Source organism: Leptopilina heterotoma, unplaced genomic scaffold, assembly GCF_015476425.1.
Source record: "Leptopilina heterotoma isolate Lh14 unplaced genomic scaffold, ASM1547642v1 Lhet_238, whole genome shotgun sequence".
In the NCBI taxonomy this organism is placed as follows: domain Eukaryota; kingdom Metazoa; phylum Arthropoda; class Insecta; order Hymenoptera; family Figitidae; genus Leptopilina; species Leptopilina heterotoma.
In genome coordinates this window covers 165,840-188,738 of record NW_025110954.1, presented here as the reverse complement: position 1 = coordinate 188,738, position 22,899 = coordinate 165,840, and the positions used below count along the sequence as shown (strand labels likewise).

Genomic DNA, 22,899 nt, shown 5'->3' with positions numbered 1-22,899 from the left:
TTTTATGAGCATAGAAATCTCAATTTTTTGTACTTTTCTGGTAAACTTTTTTTATTTTTGTCCTACGAAAAAGTGTTTAGAGGCAAAGTTGTTTGTTTTTGCAGAAAATTTATGGAAAAGAGCAGAAAAACAAATTTTATTGTAAATTGAGCAAAATACCAAGGTTTGGAATTTTCTGAGCAAAGAAATCTCAAATTTTTGTTCTTTACTGGAAAACTTTTTGTAACTTTTTTAATTTTTGTCCAACGAAAAAGTGTTTAAAAGCAAAGTTGTTTGTTTTTGCACAAAATTTATGAAAAAGAGCTGAAAAACAAATTTTATTCAAAATTGAGAAAAATACCAAGGTTTGAAATTTTCTGAGCAAAGAAATCTCAATTTTCTGTACTTTTCTGGAAAACTGTGATAACTTTTTTGATTTTTGTTTTACGGAAAAGTGTTGTTGTTGCAAAAACAAAGTTGTTTGTTTTTGCACGAAATTTAAGGAAAAAAGCAGGAAAATAATTTTTAATTAAAATTATTTATTAAATAATTAGTACCTAAATCATTATTTTATAATAATTTTTCAAGAATTAAGTTTTTTGATAAAAATTTTTTGTCAGAAATTGAAAAAATTTAAGGTTTTATATTTACAAACATTAAAAATATTTAAATTTAGCAGAAATGCACAGCGTCGAATAATTTTAAACTATACCAAAAAACTAGATAAATATTTATAAAATTTTAATTAGTTCCTTCATCTAAGAAGCAAAATTCAACAAATTTGCTAATATTAAAAAAAAGACATCGATAACAAGGCGTACAAAATGGTCTTAAATGAAAATAATGACATTAGATCATGAATATCTGTTTGCATATAATTTTCGTGTCGAACCTGTCGAGTAAAAAAATCGTCTATTTATCATAAGACTTGAGTAAACACTGAAATCTACTAATTTCGAATTTATCTTTCATATTAATTTGATATTTTGATACAATAACCATACACAAACCATACTAAATTTTAATGCCCTATATTTTCTTCTTGCATCAAGATGTGTTTAATTAGCTATGATCAATTTTCCTCGCCGGGTATAATTAAATTCTGAATATTTAATAACACTGCCATTAAGGTACTGAATTGTATTAGTCGAACTAAAAGACTAGATATCTGAGTCCTCTCCGAAATTATGCCTTTTTTCTCAATTTGATAAACTTTGAAAAACTGCTGTAATTTTTTTTTACTGTGAACGTGCGAAAAATTGGAAGTTGATTTGAGGTATTAAAAATTAAAATCGAACCAAAATCTGATTTAATACCCAAAAATCGTTTTTTAAATTGACTCTAATCTTTTATTGGAATCAAACGAAAGATAAACAAAAGATAAACGAAAAGTTGTTTAAAAAATGTGCGAGAGAAAAGTGCAAAACTATTTTGACTACGCGGTAAACTACAACCGTTGGAGTATGCGATTTTTCGGTCTATGGCCAACAGAAGATAGTCCACTTGCAAACTGTTTATTTTTTCTCTCAATTCTAATAATAATGCAATCGGCAATACCAGTTTACGTCTACCTATCAGCGACTAAAAATATTTTAGAAGATTTAGATGCTCTTATTCTCTTCCTCACAATGCTAACATGCATCTCAAGATTAATTATTCTAAAACTGCATAAAAAGAATTTAAAAGTAATTATTGACTCCATGTACCACGACTGGAAGAATTATCCAAATTTTGATAGAAGAGTTCAGAAAATTTTCATTTCAAATGCATATTGCGGAAGGAAACTTAATCTTTTCTTTTTTGTTATACTATTCTTTGCAGCATTTGGTAAGTTTTATTATTTGTATTAATGTTTATTAATTAAATTAAATTTTATTATAAAGTTTTTCTGCAGATATCAGAATGACTTTTGCTCGCTTTTGCTTTGTTTTTTGTCTCAATTTAATAACTGTATTTCTCTTTCAGAAATAGAAGTTCAAAATTTATTTAAAATTTATTTTTATTCTATTTTTAGTTTATGTCATCTCTCCAATGTATCTTCAATGGAAACAAATGGCACTATGTGATAAAATGAGAATACTTGTTTTCAAATCAAAGTTTTCTTTCGATTTTCAAACATCTCCGAACTATGAAATTCTGTATCTTTTTCAAACTGTTGTCTGTTTATATTTGTGCCTCACGATCTTTGCCTCTGATTCCTTTTTAGTTATTATTGTACTTCACTTGATTAGTCAGTTGGAAATAATTGTCAATAATATAAGACACTGGGATTACAAAAATGTAAATTGTCGTTTGAAAGTAATGGAATTCGGGGAATGTAATTGTTTTAAATGCATTATAGAACATCATGTTCAGTTACGAAGGTATTCGAAGAAGATTATTAATTTTAGCCTTTTGGATAAATATTTTTCTATTTTTCTATTTTATCTCCATTTTTCTATTCTTCTTTTCCTTTAGGAATTTAAAAATAATACAGGATTCATTCAACATTATCATGTTTTTACAATTCACTAGCAATGCATTTATTTTATGTGTTCAGGGTTACATTATTGTCAAAGTAAGTTTTTAAAAATTTTTTTTAATTGTAATTTAATTTTTACTATTTTGACCCAAATGTAAAAAAAATAATACCTTTGAGTCAAAATAGTAAAAAAATAAATTCTGATTGTTTGTTAATGATGGTAAATTTCAGGCAACTTATGCTGGAAATCTTTTTGGTCTGCTTAGTTACATGTCTTACATTTTTTTCTCAACATTTAATGTTTTCATGTATTGCAAACTCGGGGAGCATATCATCGAGAAGGTGGAACTTTTTTTTTAATTAAATAATAATCCAAATTAATAAAAATCAGTAAAAATTCCTTCCACTAATTTTAAAAATTGAGATCATTAATTTTTTGAAAAAGCCATTAATTTTCAATTTCTATTGTCTTGGAAAAATAGAGTACATCAATTTCTCGTGAAGTTGGCGAAATACCATGGTACAATATGAACGTAAAATGCAGACGATTGCTAATTATTATAATTCAACGATCAAACAAGCCATTCGAACTTAAGGCAGGACACTATTTTATCATGTCCTTAGCAACATACAAAAGTGTAAGTATTGCATTTTATTCTCGTAATTAATTATCGTCCCTTTTTTCTTCCATAATTCTCATACAATTTTTTTTATTTTTATTTATTTTTTTATTTTGATAATATTATTAAAGAAAAAATAATGTTAAATCTTATTAAAGAAAAATTAATTAATTAATATTAAAATTAATAAATTTAATTAAATTAAAAAATTAAGATCAACAAAAAATAAATTAAGTTCGAAAAGTATTTAGAAAAATTAATATTTTCAAAAACTAATGATAAATAATTTATGACAGATAATTATAACTGCTTTTACGTACGCCTCCTGTCTACTGGCATTGAGTGAAAAATAATTTTTAATCACAGAAAATTTTTAAAATAATGCAAATTAAAAATATTGTTTGTTTTGACGTGGATTTAAACAAAATAATTCCATCGAGACTGTATCTTCCAATGCGCCTGTAGAACTGCAAACTAATCTACCTTCTTGTTGAGAAATGAAAATTTGAAATAAAAATATATACAAAACCTCGTGGAGTAATTAATGAGAGATTTTTCGAAAGGATAAATTTTTCTTACGACAAAAAAATGATACGAGTAACCTACATTACCAAAAAAAATGAGAAAAAAAATTCGATTGAGAAATATTTTTGCAATCAATAAAAAGAAATTAAAGTATCAGCATTGGATCATCAAGGTCAGTGACTTTTCAAAGTTACTACATAGAAGCTGCAAAATTGTCAAATTAATCAATACCAAATTTATTTTTAAAAAAATGTACCAATTTTATCTGTAACGAAAAAATTTGCCAAATTTAGTTTGTGACGAGAAAAATATACCAAATTTTTGTTTATAAGAAGAAAAATACACGAAATTTTGTTTGTAACAAAAAAAAGTACCAAATTTTTTTATAACAATAAAATATACCAAATTTTGTTTGTAACAAGAAAAATATACCAAACTTTATTTGTAACAAGAAAATATACCAACTTTATAACAAAAAAATTTTTTATTTATAAGCTAATTTATATTTTCACTATCAAACAATTAAAAAAAAAATTTACTACAATTTTTTTTTTTGAGAAATTTAATAATGATCCGTATCAATATTGCGAAGTGATTATTATATATTAAAAAATTTAACATCGGCGTTAAACGGCGATAAGCTTTTCTTAATCGCCTATGATGATAAAATTGATAATCCTAATGTTAAAAAAACTTGTGTATATTTTCACAATAAATTTTGCCACCGACGCATTTTTCCTCAGAAATTTTGAGTCGATTTTTGACGAGAATTAAATCGTCAAATAAAAATCGATAAAAACTAAAAAAAAATAAAAAAATTTTTTTATCTATTCGCACAGACAATTTTCCAAGAATATTTATTATTGAAAACAAAACAAAAATTGGTTTACTCATCTGTTTTTTTTTTTAATGGGAATTTTTTAATACCCCAATAAATTCCTTCAAAATCGCCAAAATGTTTCCATTTCAAAATAAATATTTTAATCGCTAGTGCGCAGAATTTAAAAATAAATTTAATAAAATTTGAAAAAAAAAAATAATTCACTTTTTTGATAAAAAAACAAAAAAATTAAAAAGTAATTAAAAAGTACAGAAAGATTGCTATTTATTTTCTTTTTTATATTTTATTGTATTTTATTGAATTTCATTTTATTAAAAAACTTTTTATAATATTTAACAAATATTTTAAATTTGATATTGATTTTTTTTTTATAAAATTGCAATTATTAATAATAAACTCAAAAGATTGCGAGCACTTTCTCTTGAAAAAAAAAGAAAAAAAAATGTGACTCGTTCCACTTGGATAACGAAGCATTGTTCTTTGTGAAGAAAATATTATACATAGTTAAAGAAACTAAACGATGGTCTCGTCTGTGTAAATTACCAAATTTTACGACCTTTTAATTGTTCATAAAAAATGTCTAATTATTCACAATCGCCATGACTCTCATTTCCGGATATGTAAAAAAAATTTTTTTTTTTTGCTTTTCTTTTTTTTCTATTCAATATGACAAAACAATTTCATAATATAAAATTGTAAAATACAAATTTTGAACCAAATGAAATTTATTTGAAACAAAAAAAATTTATTTCAACCAACTAAAATTTATTTCAACCAATATAATTTTTTAACTGAATCAACAAAAATTTTACCTCAACTAAATAAAATTTATTTGAACCAACAAAGTTTTACTTCAACCAACAAAAATTTTTATCTGAACCGAGAAAAATTTATTTAAACCATAACCAAATTTTTTAACTGAATCAACAAAAATTTGTACTTGAACCAAATAAAATTTATTTTAACTAAATGAAATTTATTTGATCCGGAAATTATTTGTACTTGAACCAAATAAAATTGATTTGAACCAACAACAATTTTTACTTGAATCAACAAAAATTTTTACTTGAACCAAATAAAATTTATTTGAACCAACAAAATTTTACTTAAACCAACAAAAATTTTTTCTCAACCAAATAAAATTTATTTGAACCAACAAACATTTTTACTTCAACCAACAAAAATTTTTACCTGAACCAAATAAAATTCGTACTTGAACCAAATAAAATTTATTTTAAACAAATGAAATTTATTTGATCTGAAAATTATTATTATTTGAACCAAATAAAATTTATTTGAATTAACCAAATTTTACTTAAACCAACAAAAATGTTTATCTAAACCAAAAAAAACTATATTTGAACCAACAAAATTTTTACCTAAACCAAATAAAATTTATTTGAACCAACAAAATTTTACCTAAAGCAAGAAAAATTTTTACCTGAACCACATAAAATTTATTTGAACCAACAAAGTTTTTTAACTGAATCAACAAAAATTTTTACCTAAACCAAATAAAATTTATTTGAACCATTGAAAGTTTACTTAAACCAACAAAAATTTTTACCTGAACCAAATAAAATTTATTTAAACCAACAAAAATTTTTATTTTAATCGAACAAAACTTTTAACCTAAACCAAATAAAATATATGTACTTAAAGCAAATAACATTTATTTTAAACAAATGAAATTTATTTTATCCTGAAATTATTATTACCTGAACCAAATAAAATTTATTTGGAGCAAATAAAATTTTTACTTGAACCAAATAAAATTTATTTGAACCGAAAAATAAATGATAAATAAATAATAAACACAGAATAGTAAATATTCAGTGTACCAAAAAAATAAAAATTATTCAAAACGAGCAGAGCAAAAAAATGTTCCTCCACTTCAGCTGAAGGAGAAAAAAGAGAAAATAGACGCATTTAGAAAATCGAAATAAAACATAAGTCGATGAATGAAATTCTATATAAAAATTCCTCATCATCGTTAATTTACTTCAATTAACTTGCATCACTTTACAATTATCAAGGACACGTGCTAAAGAATTGCTGATATTTATAAACGTGAGATTTATTCATTATATGTTTTGTCTCTTTCTCCTCTATATTATATACATTTCTTTCTCGAGAGTAAATTTAAAAGTATTGCGGGCTCATTCTAATGATAAATTTCTATTTTAATTAATACAAAAAAATTCAATTCATAAATTGAGAATAAACGATTCATATTTAAAAAAAAAATTAATTGATCGATTAAAAGTTTCTTTTCAAACACACGTGACATTTTAATGATGAAAAAAAACACAGGACTAAACTATAAAATAATATAGACAAATAAGTTACTAATTCAAAACCAAAAATCAGTCATACAAATTTTAATTAATTAATTAATTAATTAATTAATTAATTAATTAATTAATTAAATTTATCAAATTAAATTAAATTTACTAATTTAAAAGCAAAAAGTCGGTCATACAAATTTTAATTAATTAACTAATTAATTAAATTAAATTAAATTAAATTAAATTAAATTCACTCATTTAAAAGCAAAAAGTCAGTCATACAAATTTAAATTAATTAATTATTAATTTATAATTAATTACAAAAATATTATGAAATGTTACAAAATATTATTAAATTAAAACCATATTCAGATAAAAATTATTACTCTCACGTGCTGTAGATACTTAAATACGTTTTTTTTAAAATAATATTACTAAATAATAATCACGAGAAAACATTATATGTTCGAACGTGCTTTCGTAAAATATATTTTAACGAAAAAAAAAAAATTAATCACGCCAGCATGATATAGCTATATATAAAATCGATTTATTGAATTTTTGATTACTCAAATCGATTCTACATTCGTTTTTTTTTATTGCGAATAGATCGAATTACTGTTGTTCAATCAAATTCTTTTGGTTGTTCTTTTCTATCTCTTTCACAAAAATATTTGTTATAAAGATAATATTTTACTCCCTAAAACCTTTCTCTCCATACAAGGCTATTGCTTCTCGGGCAAATTCAGTCTCTCACGCTCTTTTTCCTATATTAAATTTATTCTTGCACTTGAAGTACATTAATAAACTTCCTTTTCAAATGTATCTCAGAAAGGTTATTTAGAGTTTCGCTTAATTTCACACGCACAACAATTAGAAAATTTGTTTACAGTTATTATTATTTTCTGTCATTTATTATTGTCTATTATTATTAATTATTACGAATTAATTAAATTAAATTTTTAATTAATTAATTAAAATTTCTATTCTTTTTTTTTGAAAAATAGAATATAAATTAATAATAAGAATAGAAATAATAAAAAAGCAAAATGCATTAATTATTAATACGAAAAAAGTAAAAATTTCCCCATCTTCAAATTTTTGTAGAAAAAGAAAAATATTTAATATTGAGATCGAATTATGCTAATCAGTTTGTCAATATACATAGAAACTTGGTGCATATTAAATTATTATAATTGGAAAGCTTTATTACGATTAGAGACTAGTGTGAAGTCATTAAATACTTTATGTCAGGAAATAAAAAATTTCAATGTCAGGTTCACATGACGAAGGAGTCGATTAGAAAATAAAATACTTTCCAATACAAATTTTTTAATTTTGAAAGCAACAGGTGTTATTTTTTCTTTCTACTTTCAATGACAACTGGATGGAACTGACCTTTCCTGGACCTTGTTCTTTTTTTTAAAATACACATCCGGCTTAATTTTAATTTTCATCCAAAGATTATACATTTACTTTTACCTATGCCAATTAATTTACAAAAGGTAACTTATTTCAAAATTTATTATAAAAATGTTAAGTATATTAATAAATGCGAAAAATTTTTGAAATCGTTGATTTCATGCATATAAAAGTGGAAAATTTATTAATTTATTAATTACGTTATTGACTCTATGAAAATACTTTCTAGTGATTTAAAATACTTTTCTCATTAGTGATTCAAAATATATTTTTCTCATTAATGATAGAAAATATTTATTGCTAATAAAAAAAGTATCTTCAATGAAGTAAAGCATCTTTAATAAAGAAATTTTCTTTATTGAAGTTTAAAGTTCCTTTATTGAAGATACTTTACTTCATTGAAGATACTTTTTTTATTAGCAATAAATAATACGTGTGAAGTTTATTAAAATTAATATGTACGTAATAGATGATAAATTTCGCAATTTTTTTACGGCGCTAATCGATAAAATAGAAAATTCCGCTTTTCTTATCAGTTTTTATCAAGTTCGTTATACCCGCTTAGTAACGAGATTTGGATAAAATATTTGCTTGTCGTTTAACATCAAAGGCGTTTAACGACAATATATATAGCACTTAATTAAATAAATATATAATTATTTTTTACAACGCAGGAGAGCGGAGATTATATCTACTAATCTTGATCAGTCTCTTTTGATATATATAACAATAATCAAAAATTGCAAAATATTCTTCTCTATAAACAAAAATTTTCAATTATCAAAATTTGGAGGAGAAAATTTTAATTATCAAATTAAATAGACGAGAAAAGCCATTAATTAATTAGTAATTGATTAATAATAATTACATTACTAATGTTAATAATGACTATAACTATATAGTAATATAATATAATTATTAATTAATAATTATTTAAATAATTCTATAGTTTACTTTCAGTTTTCAGAAAACTATCTTTTCCGTTAAAAACTGTAGAGGACATCCTGTAAAATCAACAGAAAATGCCAGTCCTAATTTTTTTTACTTATAATTCCCAAAAAAAACCGAAGTTTGATTAAAAAATTGTGTAAAATTTTCTAAAAATCGGTTACAATTTCTTGGATTTATATTCAGAAGTTTTTCATGCTCGTAGTATTTTTCTGCTAGCTGAATTTGATCTAAAATTGCACAGAAAACCCTCGCAATAATTGTTTTTTACTTAACATTACCAAAAAACCGAATTTTGGTTCAAAAATTGGATAAAAATGGGTTAAACTTCCTTTAACTTATGTCCTAAAGTTTTTCAACTTCATAGTTTGTTGTTACTTGTCGAACTTGACCTGAAAGTTTTAAAAAAAACACTTGCCCTAATTGTTTTTTACTCATAATTCCCAAAAAAAAAATTGATTTTCGGTTCAAAAATTGTATAAAAATGACTAAAAATGGGTTAAACTTCCTTTAATTTATGTCCTAAAGTTTTTCAACTTCATGGTGACGAACTGACATGGTCCAACTTGACTTGAAAGTCCACAAAAAGTACTTGCCCTAATTATTTTTTACTTATAATTTAGAAAAGATCGAATTTTGGTTCAAAAATTGTATAAAAATGGGTTAAACTTCCTTTAACGTATGTCCTAAAGTTTTTCAACTTCATGGTGTGATGTTGTTCGTCAAACTTGACCTGAAAATTGACAATAAACATTCGTCCTAATTGTTTTTTACTTATTAATCCCAAAAAACCGAATTTTTGGTCCAAAAATTGTATAAAAATTGGTTAAACTTCCTTTAACTTATATCCTAAAGTTTTTCATCCTCATGGTGTATTGCTGCTGATAGAACTTGATCTGAAAGTCCACGAAAAAAACTTTCCCTAATTGTTTCTTACTTGAGACTCCCAAAAACCTGAATTTTGTTCAAAAATTGTATAAAAATGGCTAAGAATGGGTTAAACTTCCTTTAACTTATGTCCTAAAGTTTTTCAACTTCATAATTTGATGTTGCTGGGCAAACTTGACTTGAAAATCAACAAAAAAAACACTTGTCCTAATTGTTTTTTTTTTACTTATTATTCCCAAAAAACCGATGTTTGGTTCAAAAATTGTATAAAAATGGCTAAAAATGGGTCTAATTAGCATAATCATAATTTTTGAGTTTATCTAAGTACAGTTTACTTCACTGCTAGTTGAACTTGACCAAAGGTGAACATAAAACTCTGATGATAATTTTTAATTGTTTTTAATACCTAGAAAAACGGATTCTGTACGAAAAACTGCAGAACATTTTTTAAAAATCGGTCTTTATCGCTTTATATCAATTCCTAAGGTTCCCCAAATGTATTTTTACTTTGCTTCTAAGTTTAGTTTGATCCAAATGTTCATAGAAATCATTCGACATAATTTTTTCTTCCTTAAAAAAATTGTTTCTTACCCTAAAAGCATATTTTGACCTAAAAAAACTAAAGGACATTCTTTAAAAATCAGTTTTCTTTCTGAATCCATTGTCGAAATTTCTGGTGTTCGTAATTTTACCGCTGATCAACTTTGGCCTAAAATTCCGCAGAAAACTTTCGCCCTAATCGTTTTCGTCAATTGTAATTCCAAAAAGACTGCATTCTACATTAAAAATTGTCTTCAATTTTTAATTGAAGACAATTCAATTTAATTCAAGAAAACTTTTTGAAAATTTGACAAAATCACTTTGACTAAAGTCTTCAAATTTCTCAAGAGATTCCCAATTTCCCTCAAGATTTGTCGATCATTAATCGAGTTTAACCTCAAAAGATTTTATTGTTCTACAAAAAAGGTGGCATTTTTGAACCTTTGAAAAAAATGTCTAAACCTCGGTCGTAACATTCCCTTCTTATATTAATGCAGAAAAAACTCGACTAAGTGGTACAATCTGAGACATGGGTTAAACATAAAGATAAATCAAAATCATTGACAGACAGCACAAGTGGAATTGAAACAATTAAAACACTTTATTATCCGACTATGTTGAGCGTGAGAAAAACGAAATTGCCTTTAAACTTACAAGCAAAACAATAACAATAATAACGGAGGGAGGTGTTCAAAGCAACGTGAATGTAATGCATTTTCCTTAAGTTCGCAACTTGAATGATGTAAGACACGTCAATCGCGCTGAAAGGTCGAAAACAAAGTCAGTCAGGGTGAACTGCCCGCGTTGAATCGAGCATGAACTGTGCGGTTAGTTTAAAGTATTAAAAAAAAAAAGAAAATTAATTCTCCCAAAATTGAAAAGATCTTCCCTTATCAAAATATGATTAATTCATAATTAAAACGTGAATTTTCCTTTTATAAATAAACTCTCTATCACTTTTCTTAATGATAATAAATTGTCCCACAAATTTCTCTCACCGATCATTTATATAGTATTTTTCATATCACACGCGCCGGTCGTTTGGTGGTAAAATTTAATGTCACATTTCCCTTTTGTGATGATATATTAACCTTCAATTATCATCAATCAGTTCAGTTCGACAAGAGTGACTACGCTTTTATATTCATTCACTTAGAATTTAATTAACAAATTTTTTGTTCAATTAGAATTTTTTTTTTTTTTGTTTCAAACTGATGTCGAAAATATTTGTGTGACATTTTATTTATACTTTATAAGTGACAGAAGAAAAATTCTTCAATTAAAAGGTTAGTGATTTTCTCAATGATAATTTTCAAAATAAATCAACAAAAATTCTTATTCTAAAGAAATTTAAAAAAATTTTAAAAAGTCTTTTTTTATTTAATTAATAATTAATTTAATTAAATAATGGTTAATTATCTTATTATTATTAATTATTTTAATTTCGTTTAAATTCGTTTAAAAAAATCACAGTTTTAATTATTAAATTCCGTTATTGTTTAAATGTTTCGAGTCGACAATATCAGTTGATTGTTGACATAAACTTTTAAATAACGTCAATTATCATTAGTTATTAATTAACAAAATTAATTTTAAAACATTAAAATAATTATCATTAATTAGACAAAAATACATGACTGTATTATTATTTTTTTACAGTTTTACTTTTTTTAAAGAAAGTAATTTTTTATTATTTTAATTTAATTTTTCTAAAACAAATCTTTGCTTTTTTTGGTAATATTATAAATAATATTAATTTATTATTATTAATAATTATTCTTTATTTATGGTTTAAATAAATAAATAAATAAATAATACTTATTTAAATTAATAAATAACATTTATTTTAGAAAAATTACTTAATAAACAATACGAATTTATATGTAATTTAAAATTCTGTTTACTGTTGTAAACATTCCGATCAGATACGGAAAAGAAAACAATACGTGCGCATAAATAATAAATTTATTTATTACACATTATATTGTGATATAAAAATAAAAAAAAATTATAAAATTAAAATTCAACAACAAATTTACAATTCTCAGAATAGACACCAGTAAATAAAAATAAAAATAAACAGAATGATTGCACGGAGAGAAAAATCAAGCGTTTGTAGTAAGACATGGTCTATACTTAAAAAGCACGGCGCTGTTTATACTCGATTTGTAGAAATCTATGCTAAAAGAGTAAGGACCTATACTCTTTTAGTAGAGACCTATACTCTTTTAGCATAGATTTCTACAAATCGAGGATAAACAGCGCCGTGCTTTTTAAGTATAGACCATGTCTTACTACAAACGCTTGATTTTTCTCTCCGTGTGGTAAACTATTTTTGTGCGGTACATTCATCTATATTGGAAAAATGATTCACTTAAATTGAGGGAATATATTTTAAAAGATTACTATTATATAATTGTACGTTGGAATTTTTTTTTTTTTGCATCGTAAACTGGAATCCTTTAGTGGAATCTGTTTAATTGTAATTATTGTGCTTTGAGAAAGGTCGTTAATTACATGCCATGATTCACACACAAATGCCATTTAACATCCCTTGAAATGTGAAGGTTACATTCTTATATTATTTTTATAAACAAAATTATTTTAATAAATAATAACAAAAAAAGAATAATTTTTCTCATTTCTTTTTAAAATTTAAAATTAGATAATAATTAATTAATATAATAATAAAATTAATAAAAATAGTAGTAATAATGTATATAATAATAGTAATAATAATAACAATAATACACTCAGAAAAAAATTTATTTAATTCAAATCAAAAATTAATTGTAAGCAATCGAAGGACAATGAAAAAATAACAAAATAAAATAAGTAAATGAACAAAAGTAATTATAATGAATTCAAAATTAAGAATAAATTTTAGTTATTTTAAATTTTCGACAAAATTTTCTAGATAGAAAATTTCTTGAACTACTTTTTTTAAACACAAAAAAAAAACAAAGTGTCTAACAAAAATCGAGCCTTTTAACGATAAGAAAAAAAATAATAGAGATAATTTATTTTAAATTGTGGTTTTAAATTACTGTATGAAATTTACCTGACTTGTTTATAATTGATTCGCAAAATGAATTTGCGCTCATCTCAAATTATCCATACCAATCTTTTTTTTTTCTTTTTAAATTATATTATCAAGGATATGTCTGTGGAGAAGCGGCGTCTATATTATACAAATACTTGAGTTAATTTATACAATAAAATATAGAGATTGTTATGAGAGTTATGATGTAATTTTTTTTTTATAAATCTATTATTAAAGGTTTGTTCAATGTTTTTTTATTCTCTTAATTTTTTTTTCTTCTATAAACAATTTGCACAATTTATGCTGAGTATCTAGACATTGTAAAATTTTAATATATACTTCTTGATCCAATACATTTGAGAGAATGAGAAAAGTAATAGTAATTTTATAAAAACAGACAAAAAAAATTATGAAATTGAAAAATTTTTTTTACCATCTTATATTTTAAGTCTTCAATTATTTGTTGTTATTATTATTATTATTTTCTTATTATTATATAAAATAAATAAAAAAACCATTTCAACAAAAATCAAATTTTATTATTAAACGTTCGTTCTAAATTTGAATTAGTAAGAATGTTTACTAATTTGAATTAGTGACTAATTAATTTGTAGAAATTATTATTTATTCGTAAAATTTACTAATTTTATTAGTATTTTATTTTCATTAATAATTTATTAGTAAATTTACTAATTTTTTTAGTATTTTATTTTTATTAATAATTTATTAGTAAATTTACTAATAAATTGGAAGAAATTATTATTTATTAGTAAAATTTACTAACTTTATTAGTATTTTATTTGATTAGTAGTTTTATTAATATTTTATTAGTAAATTTTACTAATTAATTTGTAGAAATTATTATTTATTCGTTAAATTTACTAATTTCATTAGTATTTTATTATTATTAATAATTTATTAGTAAATTTTCTAATAAATTGGTAGAAATTACCATTTAATACTAAAATTTACTAATTTTACAAGTATTTTTTATTTTTATTAATATTTTATTAGTAAATTCTGCTAAAAATTTAGTAGAAATTACTATTTATTAGTAAAATTTACTAATTCAAATGCAAAAAGTGAGTCACTATTTAAAATTAGTAAAAATTTTGTTACTAATTCAAATTTAGAGTTATTATTATTTTTATTGTATTAAATATACAATAAAAATAATAATACCTCTAAATTTGAATTATTAAGAAAATTTTTATTATAATAATTTTATTATTACTATTTAGTATTTAGTAATAATTTTATTAACTCCTTTTTTTAATTAAAAAAATTTATAAATTTAAAACATATATAAATTTTACACTTTTACAATTTTCTCCTCGATAAAAAGTTTAATGTTTAATTTAAGCACTCGTCAAGTAATTACTAATAAAATTCCCACTAAGTGTGCAATAATTTATTAAAATTATGAAGTCAAGAATTTTTTCAAATGAACTACATTTCGTGGTCTCTTCTGCTTTCTCCCCTATTATGCTTCAAACAAATTCAAGCTAAAATTCTCTCTTTCAAAAAGAAAAAGGTGAAATCTAGAAAACAAATGACTCTTTTGCGTCTAATCGTAAAATCACATGGAACAACAAAAGGAAACGTGAGGAATTTTCCACATTTTCATTATTCAAGAAATTAGAAAAATTTACAGAAGAGAAAAAAAAAATTTTTATATTTAATATTTATTAGTAGAGTGTTTTTTTTTCTTAATATTTATATTTATAAAATAATTATGCCTTTTTCAAGGAAATTTTATCATATTCAAAAAAAGTTCAATCGGAAAAAATTAATTGTATTTATAATTTTTATTTTTATAAAATTATTTTATAATTGTTATAAAATTTATTTTTATAATTTAAGACAGAAAAGTAAAAAATTCAATTATTGTGTTAATTTCGTAATATGTTCATTGCACCTAATAACAAAAAGACTTCTTTTCCTTATTTAAAAATAGAAAATAAACACAATACAATAGAAATAAGAAAAACAATAGACAGTAAAAAAAAAGATTGTAAATTCCTGTTATTTTGTAAATAAACAAAATAAATAAATTAAAATAATTTAAAAAAATCTTTTACATTATTAAAATTTGTTTTCAATATTTTTAACCAGGAAATTCTAAAGAAGGCGGATATGAAGATGAGCTGTGTTTAGGAATTGATTTCGAAAGAAAAATCGCACGTAAATATAGTATTTAAGTACTATTAAAGTACGTTTATACTTCGCACAGGAAAATGAGTGAATTTATTAGGAAAGCAATAATTTCCATGATGTAATTGATAAAAATAAATTAACGAGAAAATCACTTATAATATAATATTGTAACTGTATATATATTCTAGTGAGAAAACTCATTGTGATAATTTTTTTTTAATCAAAGGGAATTACCTTTTCGCACACACAAGTTTTGTATTCTCGAAATAAAACGGGGAAGTCCGTTGAAAATAAAGGAAGAAGAAAAAAGAATAATATACGCCTTGCATTACAAATCGTTTTTAAACGGTATTTACAATGTCTCATTGTACATATAGAGGAAAAATATACCAATAAAAAAAAACCCGAGTCTAAACAATTATCATATTTTACATCATTCTTACTTTTTTGAAAACCAAACATTATTCGCAATTCGCAAAATTGATTATTTTCAAATGAGAATAAATATTTATTTAATTTTCTTTTATTTTTATTTATTTATTTGTTAAATTATTTATTTATTTACTTATTTATTTAAATATTTTTACTTTTCTATCTAAATTTTTTTTTACTTTTACTTATTTATTAAATCAATTATTTATTTATTATTATTTATTTATGAACTACTCGGACGTTAAAGACTTTATTATAATTATTTATTATAATTATTTATTTAATTATTTATTTACTTATTTGTTTACTTTTTTTTTCTTATTTATTTATCAATTCATTTGTTTAATTTTCTGCCTCCGCTTATTTATTTGTCTACTTTTTATTTTCATATTTTTTTATTGAATTATTATTATTATTATTATTATTATTATTATTATTATTATTATTATTTTATCATTTATTTACTCAAAAAATGTACGGACTTGAAAAATAAAAGTTTAAAGAAAAAAAAATCGTGACATAAAAAAAATATTTTCATACGGAGATAAAACAAAAAATTTGTTGTTGATATTTCTGTAAGACATCTTCTTTTTACGTAACAAATTTGTATTTTTTTGTTAAATCAAGTTTGTTTATAAACGGAAAAAATTTTTTTCATGCAAAATTGTATGAAATTTTACACTAAATTTCAAACTTACCTAATATTTTTTTAATTTTTAACATTCAACCGCACTTTTTTACTTTAAAATTAAAATTCATTTTCTGTTTTAGACAAAAGAAAAAATTCTAGTTTTTTTTAATAGGTCTCAAAATAATAATAATAATAAAAATAATAATAATAATAATATTAATAATAATAATAAAAATAATAATAATAATATTAATAATAATAATAATGTCTAGAGAAAATTTCATTCGACTGTAAATAAAAAATATTTTTTCACTCATGAATAAAAAAAAAATTTCTAAAAATTATTCATTGTCAAGGAAAAATATTTTTTCATCTACGTAGGCAAAATGATTTATAATCAAGATAATTATTTGCGTATTTTTCACTCAATTTTACAGCTTTTAATGAAACGATGAGCAAAATATACTTCATGTACTGAAAATACTTCATGAAAACACAATTTTTAAAAATTATGCGTATTAATTGTTAAATTTGATTAAATATAGAACTATTTTGATTCAAATACAATTTTGGTCAAAACACAATTTTCGACTGTTTTTTGTAAAAAAAATTAAAATTTTTGGTGGGGGTAACTATTTTTTTTCGTTTTGTATTACTAAAAAAAATTCTTTAATAAATTCTTTTTACTATGCCTTTTTTTTATTTTATATTTTTAGCGAACTTTTTGATGAATTGTCCGCTCCGATCTTCAAGTAAATTATTTTTTATTTATCTTAAATTCATTTTTAAGGATTTTATATTCAACATTTCTAAATATTGCATGTAAAAAAAAATACGTGACAAAAAAATATTCATAAAAATTTTGAATCTCAATTATTAAGAAAGACCTCATTCTCGTAGGTAGGTAAACCTACAAGTACCACTTTCACAAAAAAATTTTTTTTTTATACCAGAATTAAGAACTAATTTAGTGCTAATTTAGTACCATATTTAAAAATTTAGAGCTGCTAAACTTTTTAAAAAAACGTATGGTACTGCCAGCTTGACGTATAGCTACAAGTACCATACCCTAAAAAATAACAATTTTTAAAAAACTTTTCCACAGGAATTTAGAACTAATTTAGTGCTCTAACATAGCATTAAAAAGAATTTTCCAAAAACTACCCTTAATCTCAAAAACTACCTAACGAAAAAAAAATATTTTTTCAAAATTTTTTTCACAGAAATTTAGAACTAATTTAGTGCTCTCACATAGAATTAAAAGGATTATTTTATAAAAACTACCCTTAACCTCAAAAACTACCTAATAAAAATTAAGAAACAAATTTAAAAAAAAAATTTTTCGATAGAATTTTAAAGCTAATAAAGTTTTCAAACTTAGTACTGAAAGATGTTTTCCAAAAACTAATTTTAACCTGAGCTAATTTAGTGCTCAAACAATGCACAAGAAAAATTTTCCACAAAACTACCTTTTACCTCAAAAACTACAAGAAAACAAAGACATAATTATTTCTTAAAAATTTTTTCAGAGCAATTTAGAGATAATTTTGTGCTCAAGAATAGAAATTAAAAGTAATTCACAAAAACTACCTTTTACCTCAAAAACTATCTACAGGAATTTAAAAGGCACATATTTCCAAAATTCTATTCATAGGATTTTAGAACCAATTTAGTGCTCTAACATAGCATTAAAAAGAATTTTCCAAAAACTACCCTTAATCTCAAAACTACCTAACGAAAAAAAAATATTTTTTCAAAATTTTTTTCACAGAAATTTAGAACTAATTTAGTGCTCCCACATAGAATTAAAAGGAGTATTTTACAAAAACTACCCTTAACCTCAAAAACTACCTAGCAAACATAAAAATGTATATTTTTTCAAAACTTTTTTCAATTGAATTTAGAGCTAATTTAGTGCTCTAACAGAGCATTAAAAAGAATTTTCTAAAAAATACTCCTAACCTAAAAAAGTAGACAAAGGAAATAAAAAGGCATTTTTTAAAATTCTTTTTTCACAACAATTTAGAACTAATTAAGTGCTAATTTACTACCATATATAAAAATTTAGAGCTGTTAAACTTCTTAAGGAAATGTATAGTACTACATATGCTTGACGTATAGCTCCAAGTACCATACCCTAAAAAATAACAATTTTTAAAAAACTTTTCCACAGGAATTTAGAACTAATTTAGTGCTAATTTAGTACCATATATAAAAATTTAGAGCTGTTAAACTTCTTAAGGAAACGTATGGTACTACATATGCTTGACGTATAGCTACAAGTACCATACCTTAAAAAATAACAATTTTTAAAAAACTTTTCCACAGGAATTTAGAACTAATTTAGTGCTAATTTAGTACCATATATAAAAATTTAGAGCTGTTAAACTTCTTAAGGAAACGTATGGTACTACATATGCTTGACGTATAGCTACAAGTACCATACCCTAAAAAATATGAATTTTTAAAAAACTTTTTCACAGGATTTTAGAACTAATTTAGTGCTAATTTAGTACCATATATAAAAATTTAGAGCTGTTAAACTTCTTAAGGGAACGTATGGTACTACATATGCTTGACGTATAGCTACAAGTACCATACCTTAAAAAATAACAATTTTTAAAAAACTTTTCCACAGGAATTTAGAACTAATTTAGTGCTTATCTAGCACGATATATAAAAAATTAGAGCTGTTAAATTTTTTAAGAAAACGTATGGTACTACATATGCTTGACGTATAGCTACAAGTACCATACCTTAAAAAATAACAATTTTTAAAAAACTTTTTCACAGGAATTTAGAACTAATTTAGTGCTTATCTAGTACGATATATAAAAAATTAGAGCTGTTAAATTTTTTAAGAAAACGTATGGTACTACATATGCTTGACGTACAGCTACAAGTACCATACCCTAAAAAAAAGAATTTTTAAAAAACTTTTTCACAGGATTTTAGAACTAATTTAGTGCTAATTTAGTACCATATATAAAAATTTAGAGCTGTTAAACTTCTTAAGGGAACGTATGGTACTACATATGCTTGACGTATAGCTACAAGTACCATACCTTAAAAAATAACAATTTTTAAAAAACTTTTCCACAGGAATTTAGAACTAATTTAGTGCTAATTTAGTACCATATATAAAAATTTAGAGCTGTTAAACATCTTAAGAAAATGTATGGTACTACAGGCTTGACGTATATAGCTATAAGTTCCTTATGAAACTGAAGTTACCAACGTTTGTTCGACGAAAAATATAATACGTAACAATTTCCCCGCCTCAGATTCAATTTTTTTCCACATTTATTATAGATACTAATATTAGAAGCCATTAGAAATTATTTTCAAGTGGAACCAGGTCGGGGAGGGCAACGATTTTGATCTTTTGTTATGGATTTTCCGAAAAATCCGCGACAAAAATCAAAATCATTGCCTTCGAAATTTCTGAATTTTCGAAAAATCTGTGACAAAAAAAAGTCAAAATCGTTGCCCTCCCCGACCTGGTTCCACTTGAAAATAATTTCTAATGGCTTCTAACATTAGTATTTATAATAAAAGTGAAAAAAATTGGATCTGAGGCGGGGAAATAGAAATTGTTACGTATTATATTTTTCGTCGAGCAAAAGTTGGTAACTTCAGTTTCATAGTTCCTTACACTAAAAAGTAAGAATTTTTAAAAATCTTTTTCACCGGAATTGAGAATTAATTTAGTGCTCTAACATAGCATTAAGAAGAATTTTCCAAAAACTATCATCAACCTCAAAAACTACCTACCTACAGAAAATAAAAAGGCAAAATTTTTAAAAAAAATTTCTTAGGAATTTATAGCTAATTTAGTGCTCTAGAATGGCATTTAATAGATTTTTCCAAAAAGCTGCATTTAATCTCAAACCTATAAAAATTGTACTACATTTTAGTCTAAAAGAACTCATGTATTAGTGAGAGTCTACTAACTTTATTGTAAAATACCTAGGGGAGAGGTACGCACGTTGAGACGGGTTCTGTTTTTCAGTTATAATTTTTAAAAAACAAAATTTAGCGAAAAATTCGAAATGCTTTCTTAAAAGTATTGTCCAGGGCTACAACATTACCAAAGAAAGTTATTTTTTTTGGACAAAATTGAAAAATTTATAGCTGATTTTTTAAACATGTTATTTTTGACCAAAAAAAAATTGGTACGCACGTTGAGACACCCATAATAATTTATTTTAAATTGAAACAAAATGAATAATTACGTCAGATTCTAATTGTTTGTTGTTTATTTACTTATTTTGATGGTCTTAACACAAAGAAAAAAAATTAAAACATTAAAAATTAACTTAAAAAAATAATTAAAAAATAAAATTTTATTTTGCACAAAAATAATTAATCGAAATTTTTATATTCGCAATTTTTACAGGTGAAGAACATGTAAAACGCTTAAAAATTGTGGATTCAAAATCAATTTTAATGACAGTACTATTTTCAAACCGTGAGCGTTTTAACCTGCGTACCACAGTGTGTCTCAACGTGCAGACCTTGCTGTTATTTTTTTAAAGCTTTGAAATTATTTGTAGATGTTAACGTATGTCTAAATTTTCGTCGGAACTTTAAAGTAGAACCAAAATTGATATGTAAATGTTATCCGCAATTTTTTCTGCCACTAAAAAGTACATGGTAAATACACTAAACAGAAATTCTGAAAAACACTTTTTTTAACTAAAAAATTGGTTCGCTCTAGTTCTACCAAAAAAAACAGGAGTTATTGCGCTTTTTTTAATTAAAAAGTTTGGTATTAATGATACGACAAAATGCCAATAGAATTTTTGGTATTATCAGTTACACAGGTTATAATATCTTAGTGTCTCAACGCGCGTACCTCTCCCCTACTAATTAAATGTAACTCTTTGCATACGTATAATTGGTTTTCTTCTATAAAATTACTAAGTTTCTAGTGTTAATTGAGTAGGTTTATACTAGAAATTAGCAAATTGTTTTATTGAATTAGTGAGACGCATACTTATTCCCGAAATCTTTTTTGACCAAGTATGTATTTGATATAAAACTACTTAACTTAAAATTCACATAATATGCACATTATTCGACATAAATTTCATTGTTCACAAAAACGATTTAACATAAATATCATTTGTCATAGAATTCATTACACAGAAATATTATGTAACATAAAACTCAGATAACTTAATTCCCATTTGACATAAAAATTATGTAACATAAATTTCTATTGACATAAAAATCATTTAACATAAATTTCTTTTGACATAAAATTCATTTAACGTAAATTTTATTTGTTATAAAATTCATTTGACTTCAATTTCATTTGGCATAAATGTCATTTAACGTAATTCTCATTTGACATAAATATCATTAGACATAAAATTAGCTTGACATAAATTTCATTTGACGTGAATATCATTTAACATAATTATTATTTAACGTAAAATTAAATTTATATAAATTTCATTTACCATGAATCCCATTTAACATAATTCTCATTTGGCATAAAATTTACTTGACATAAATTTCATTTGGTATAAATCCCATTTAACATAATTTTCATTTGACATAAAGTTCACTTGATATCAATTTCATTTGAAGGATAACTCATTACACATAATTCTCATTTGACATAAAATTCATTCGTCATAGATTTTATTTTACATACAGATCATTTGACATGGAAATATAGGCGCGAATTTCAAAATTGTCGAATCACAATGTTGTTGATAATATATAATTGGTTACTTTTAAAATTCGCGCCGATATTGTTATGTAAAATGTAATTTGTGTAAAATGATTTTTATGTCAAATGAGAATTTTGTTGAATGACTTTTATGACAAATGAGAATTGTGTTAAATTTCTTTTATGTCAAATGAACTTTATGTCAAATGAAAATTATGTTAAATAGGATTTATACCAAATGAAATTTATGTCAAGTAAATTTTATGCCAAATGAGAATTATGTTAAATGAAATTTATGCTAAATGAAATTTATATAAATTTAATTTTACGTTAAATAATAATTATGTTAAATGATATTCACGTCAAACGAAATTTATGTCAAGCTAATTTTATGTCTAATGATATTTATGTCAAATGAGAATTACGTTAAATGACATTTAT

The 22,899-nt window shown here is 23.4% G+C and overlaps 2 protein-coding genes across 4 annotated transcripts in view; both read left to right on the top strand.

Moving 5' to 3' along the window:
* The first annotated feature begins 1,679 nt into the window (after positions 1–1,679).
* On the top strand, positions 1,680–4,023 carry LOC122502787 (odorant receptor 4-like). Its single transcript, XM_043613022.1, has 6 exons — positions 1,680–1,806; positions 1,994–2,342; positions 2,437–2,536; positions 2,672–2,782; positions 2,923–3,078; positions 3,357–4,023. Exons 1-6 carry the CDS (start codon positions 1,680–1,682, stop codon positions 3,411–3,413), a joined length of 900 nt encoding a protein of 299 aa, XP_043468957.1. The 3' UTR covers positions 3,414–4,023.
* Positions 4,024–11,290: 7,267 nt separating this feature from the next.
* LOC122502802 (zinc transporter ZIP1-like) overlaps positions 11,291–22,899 on the top strand; it is a 64,321-nt gene continuing 52,712 nt past the window's right edge. For 2 of the 3 annotated variants that reach the window (XM_043613059.1, XM_043613058.1), the window contains exon 1: positions 11,291–11,798. The gene's annotated coding sequence lies outside the window, so the exon portion shown is untranslated. The remainder of the gene's footprint in view (positions 11,799–22,899) is intronic. The other variant, XM_043613061.1, reaches the window with a different exon arrangement.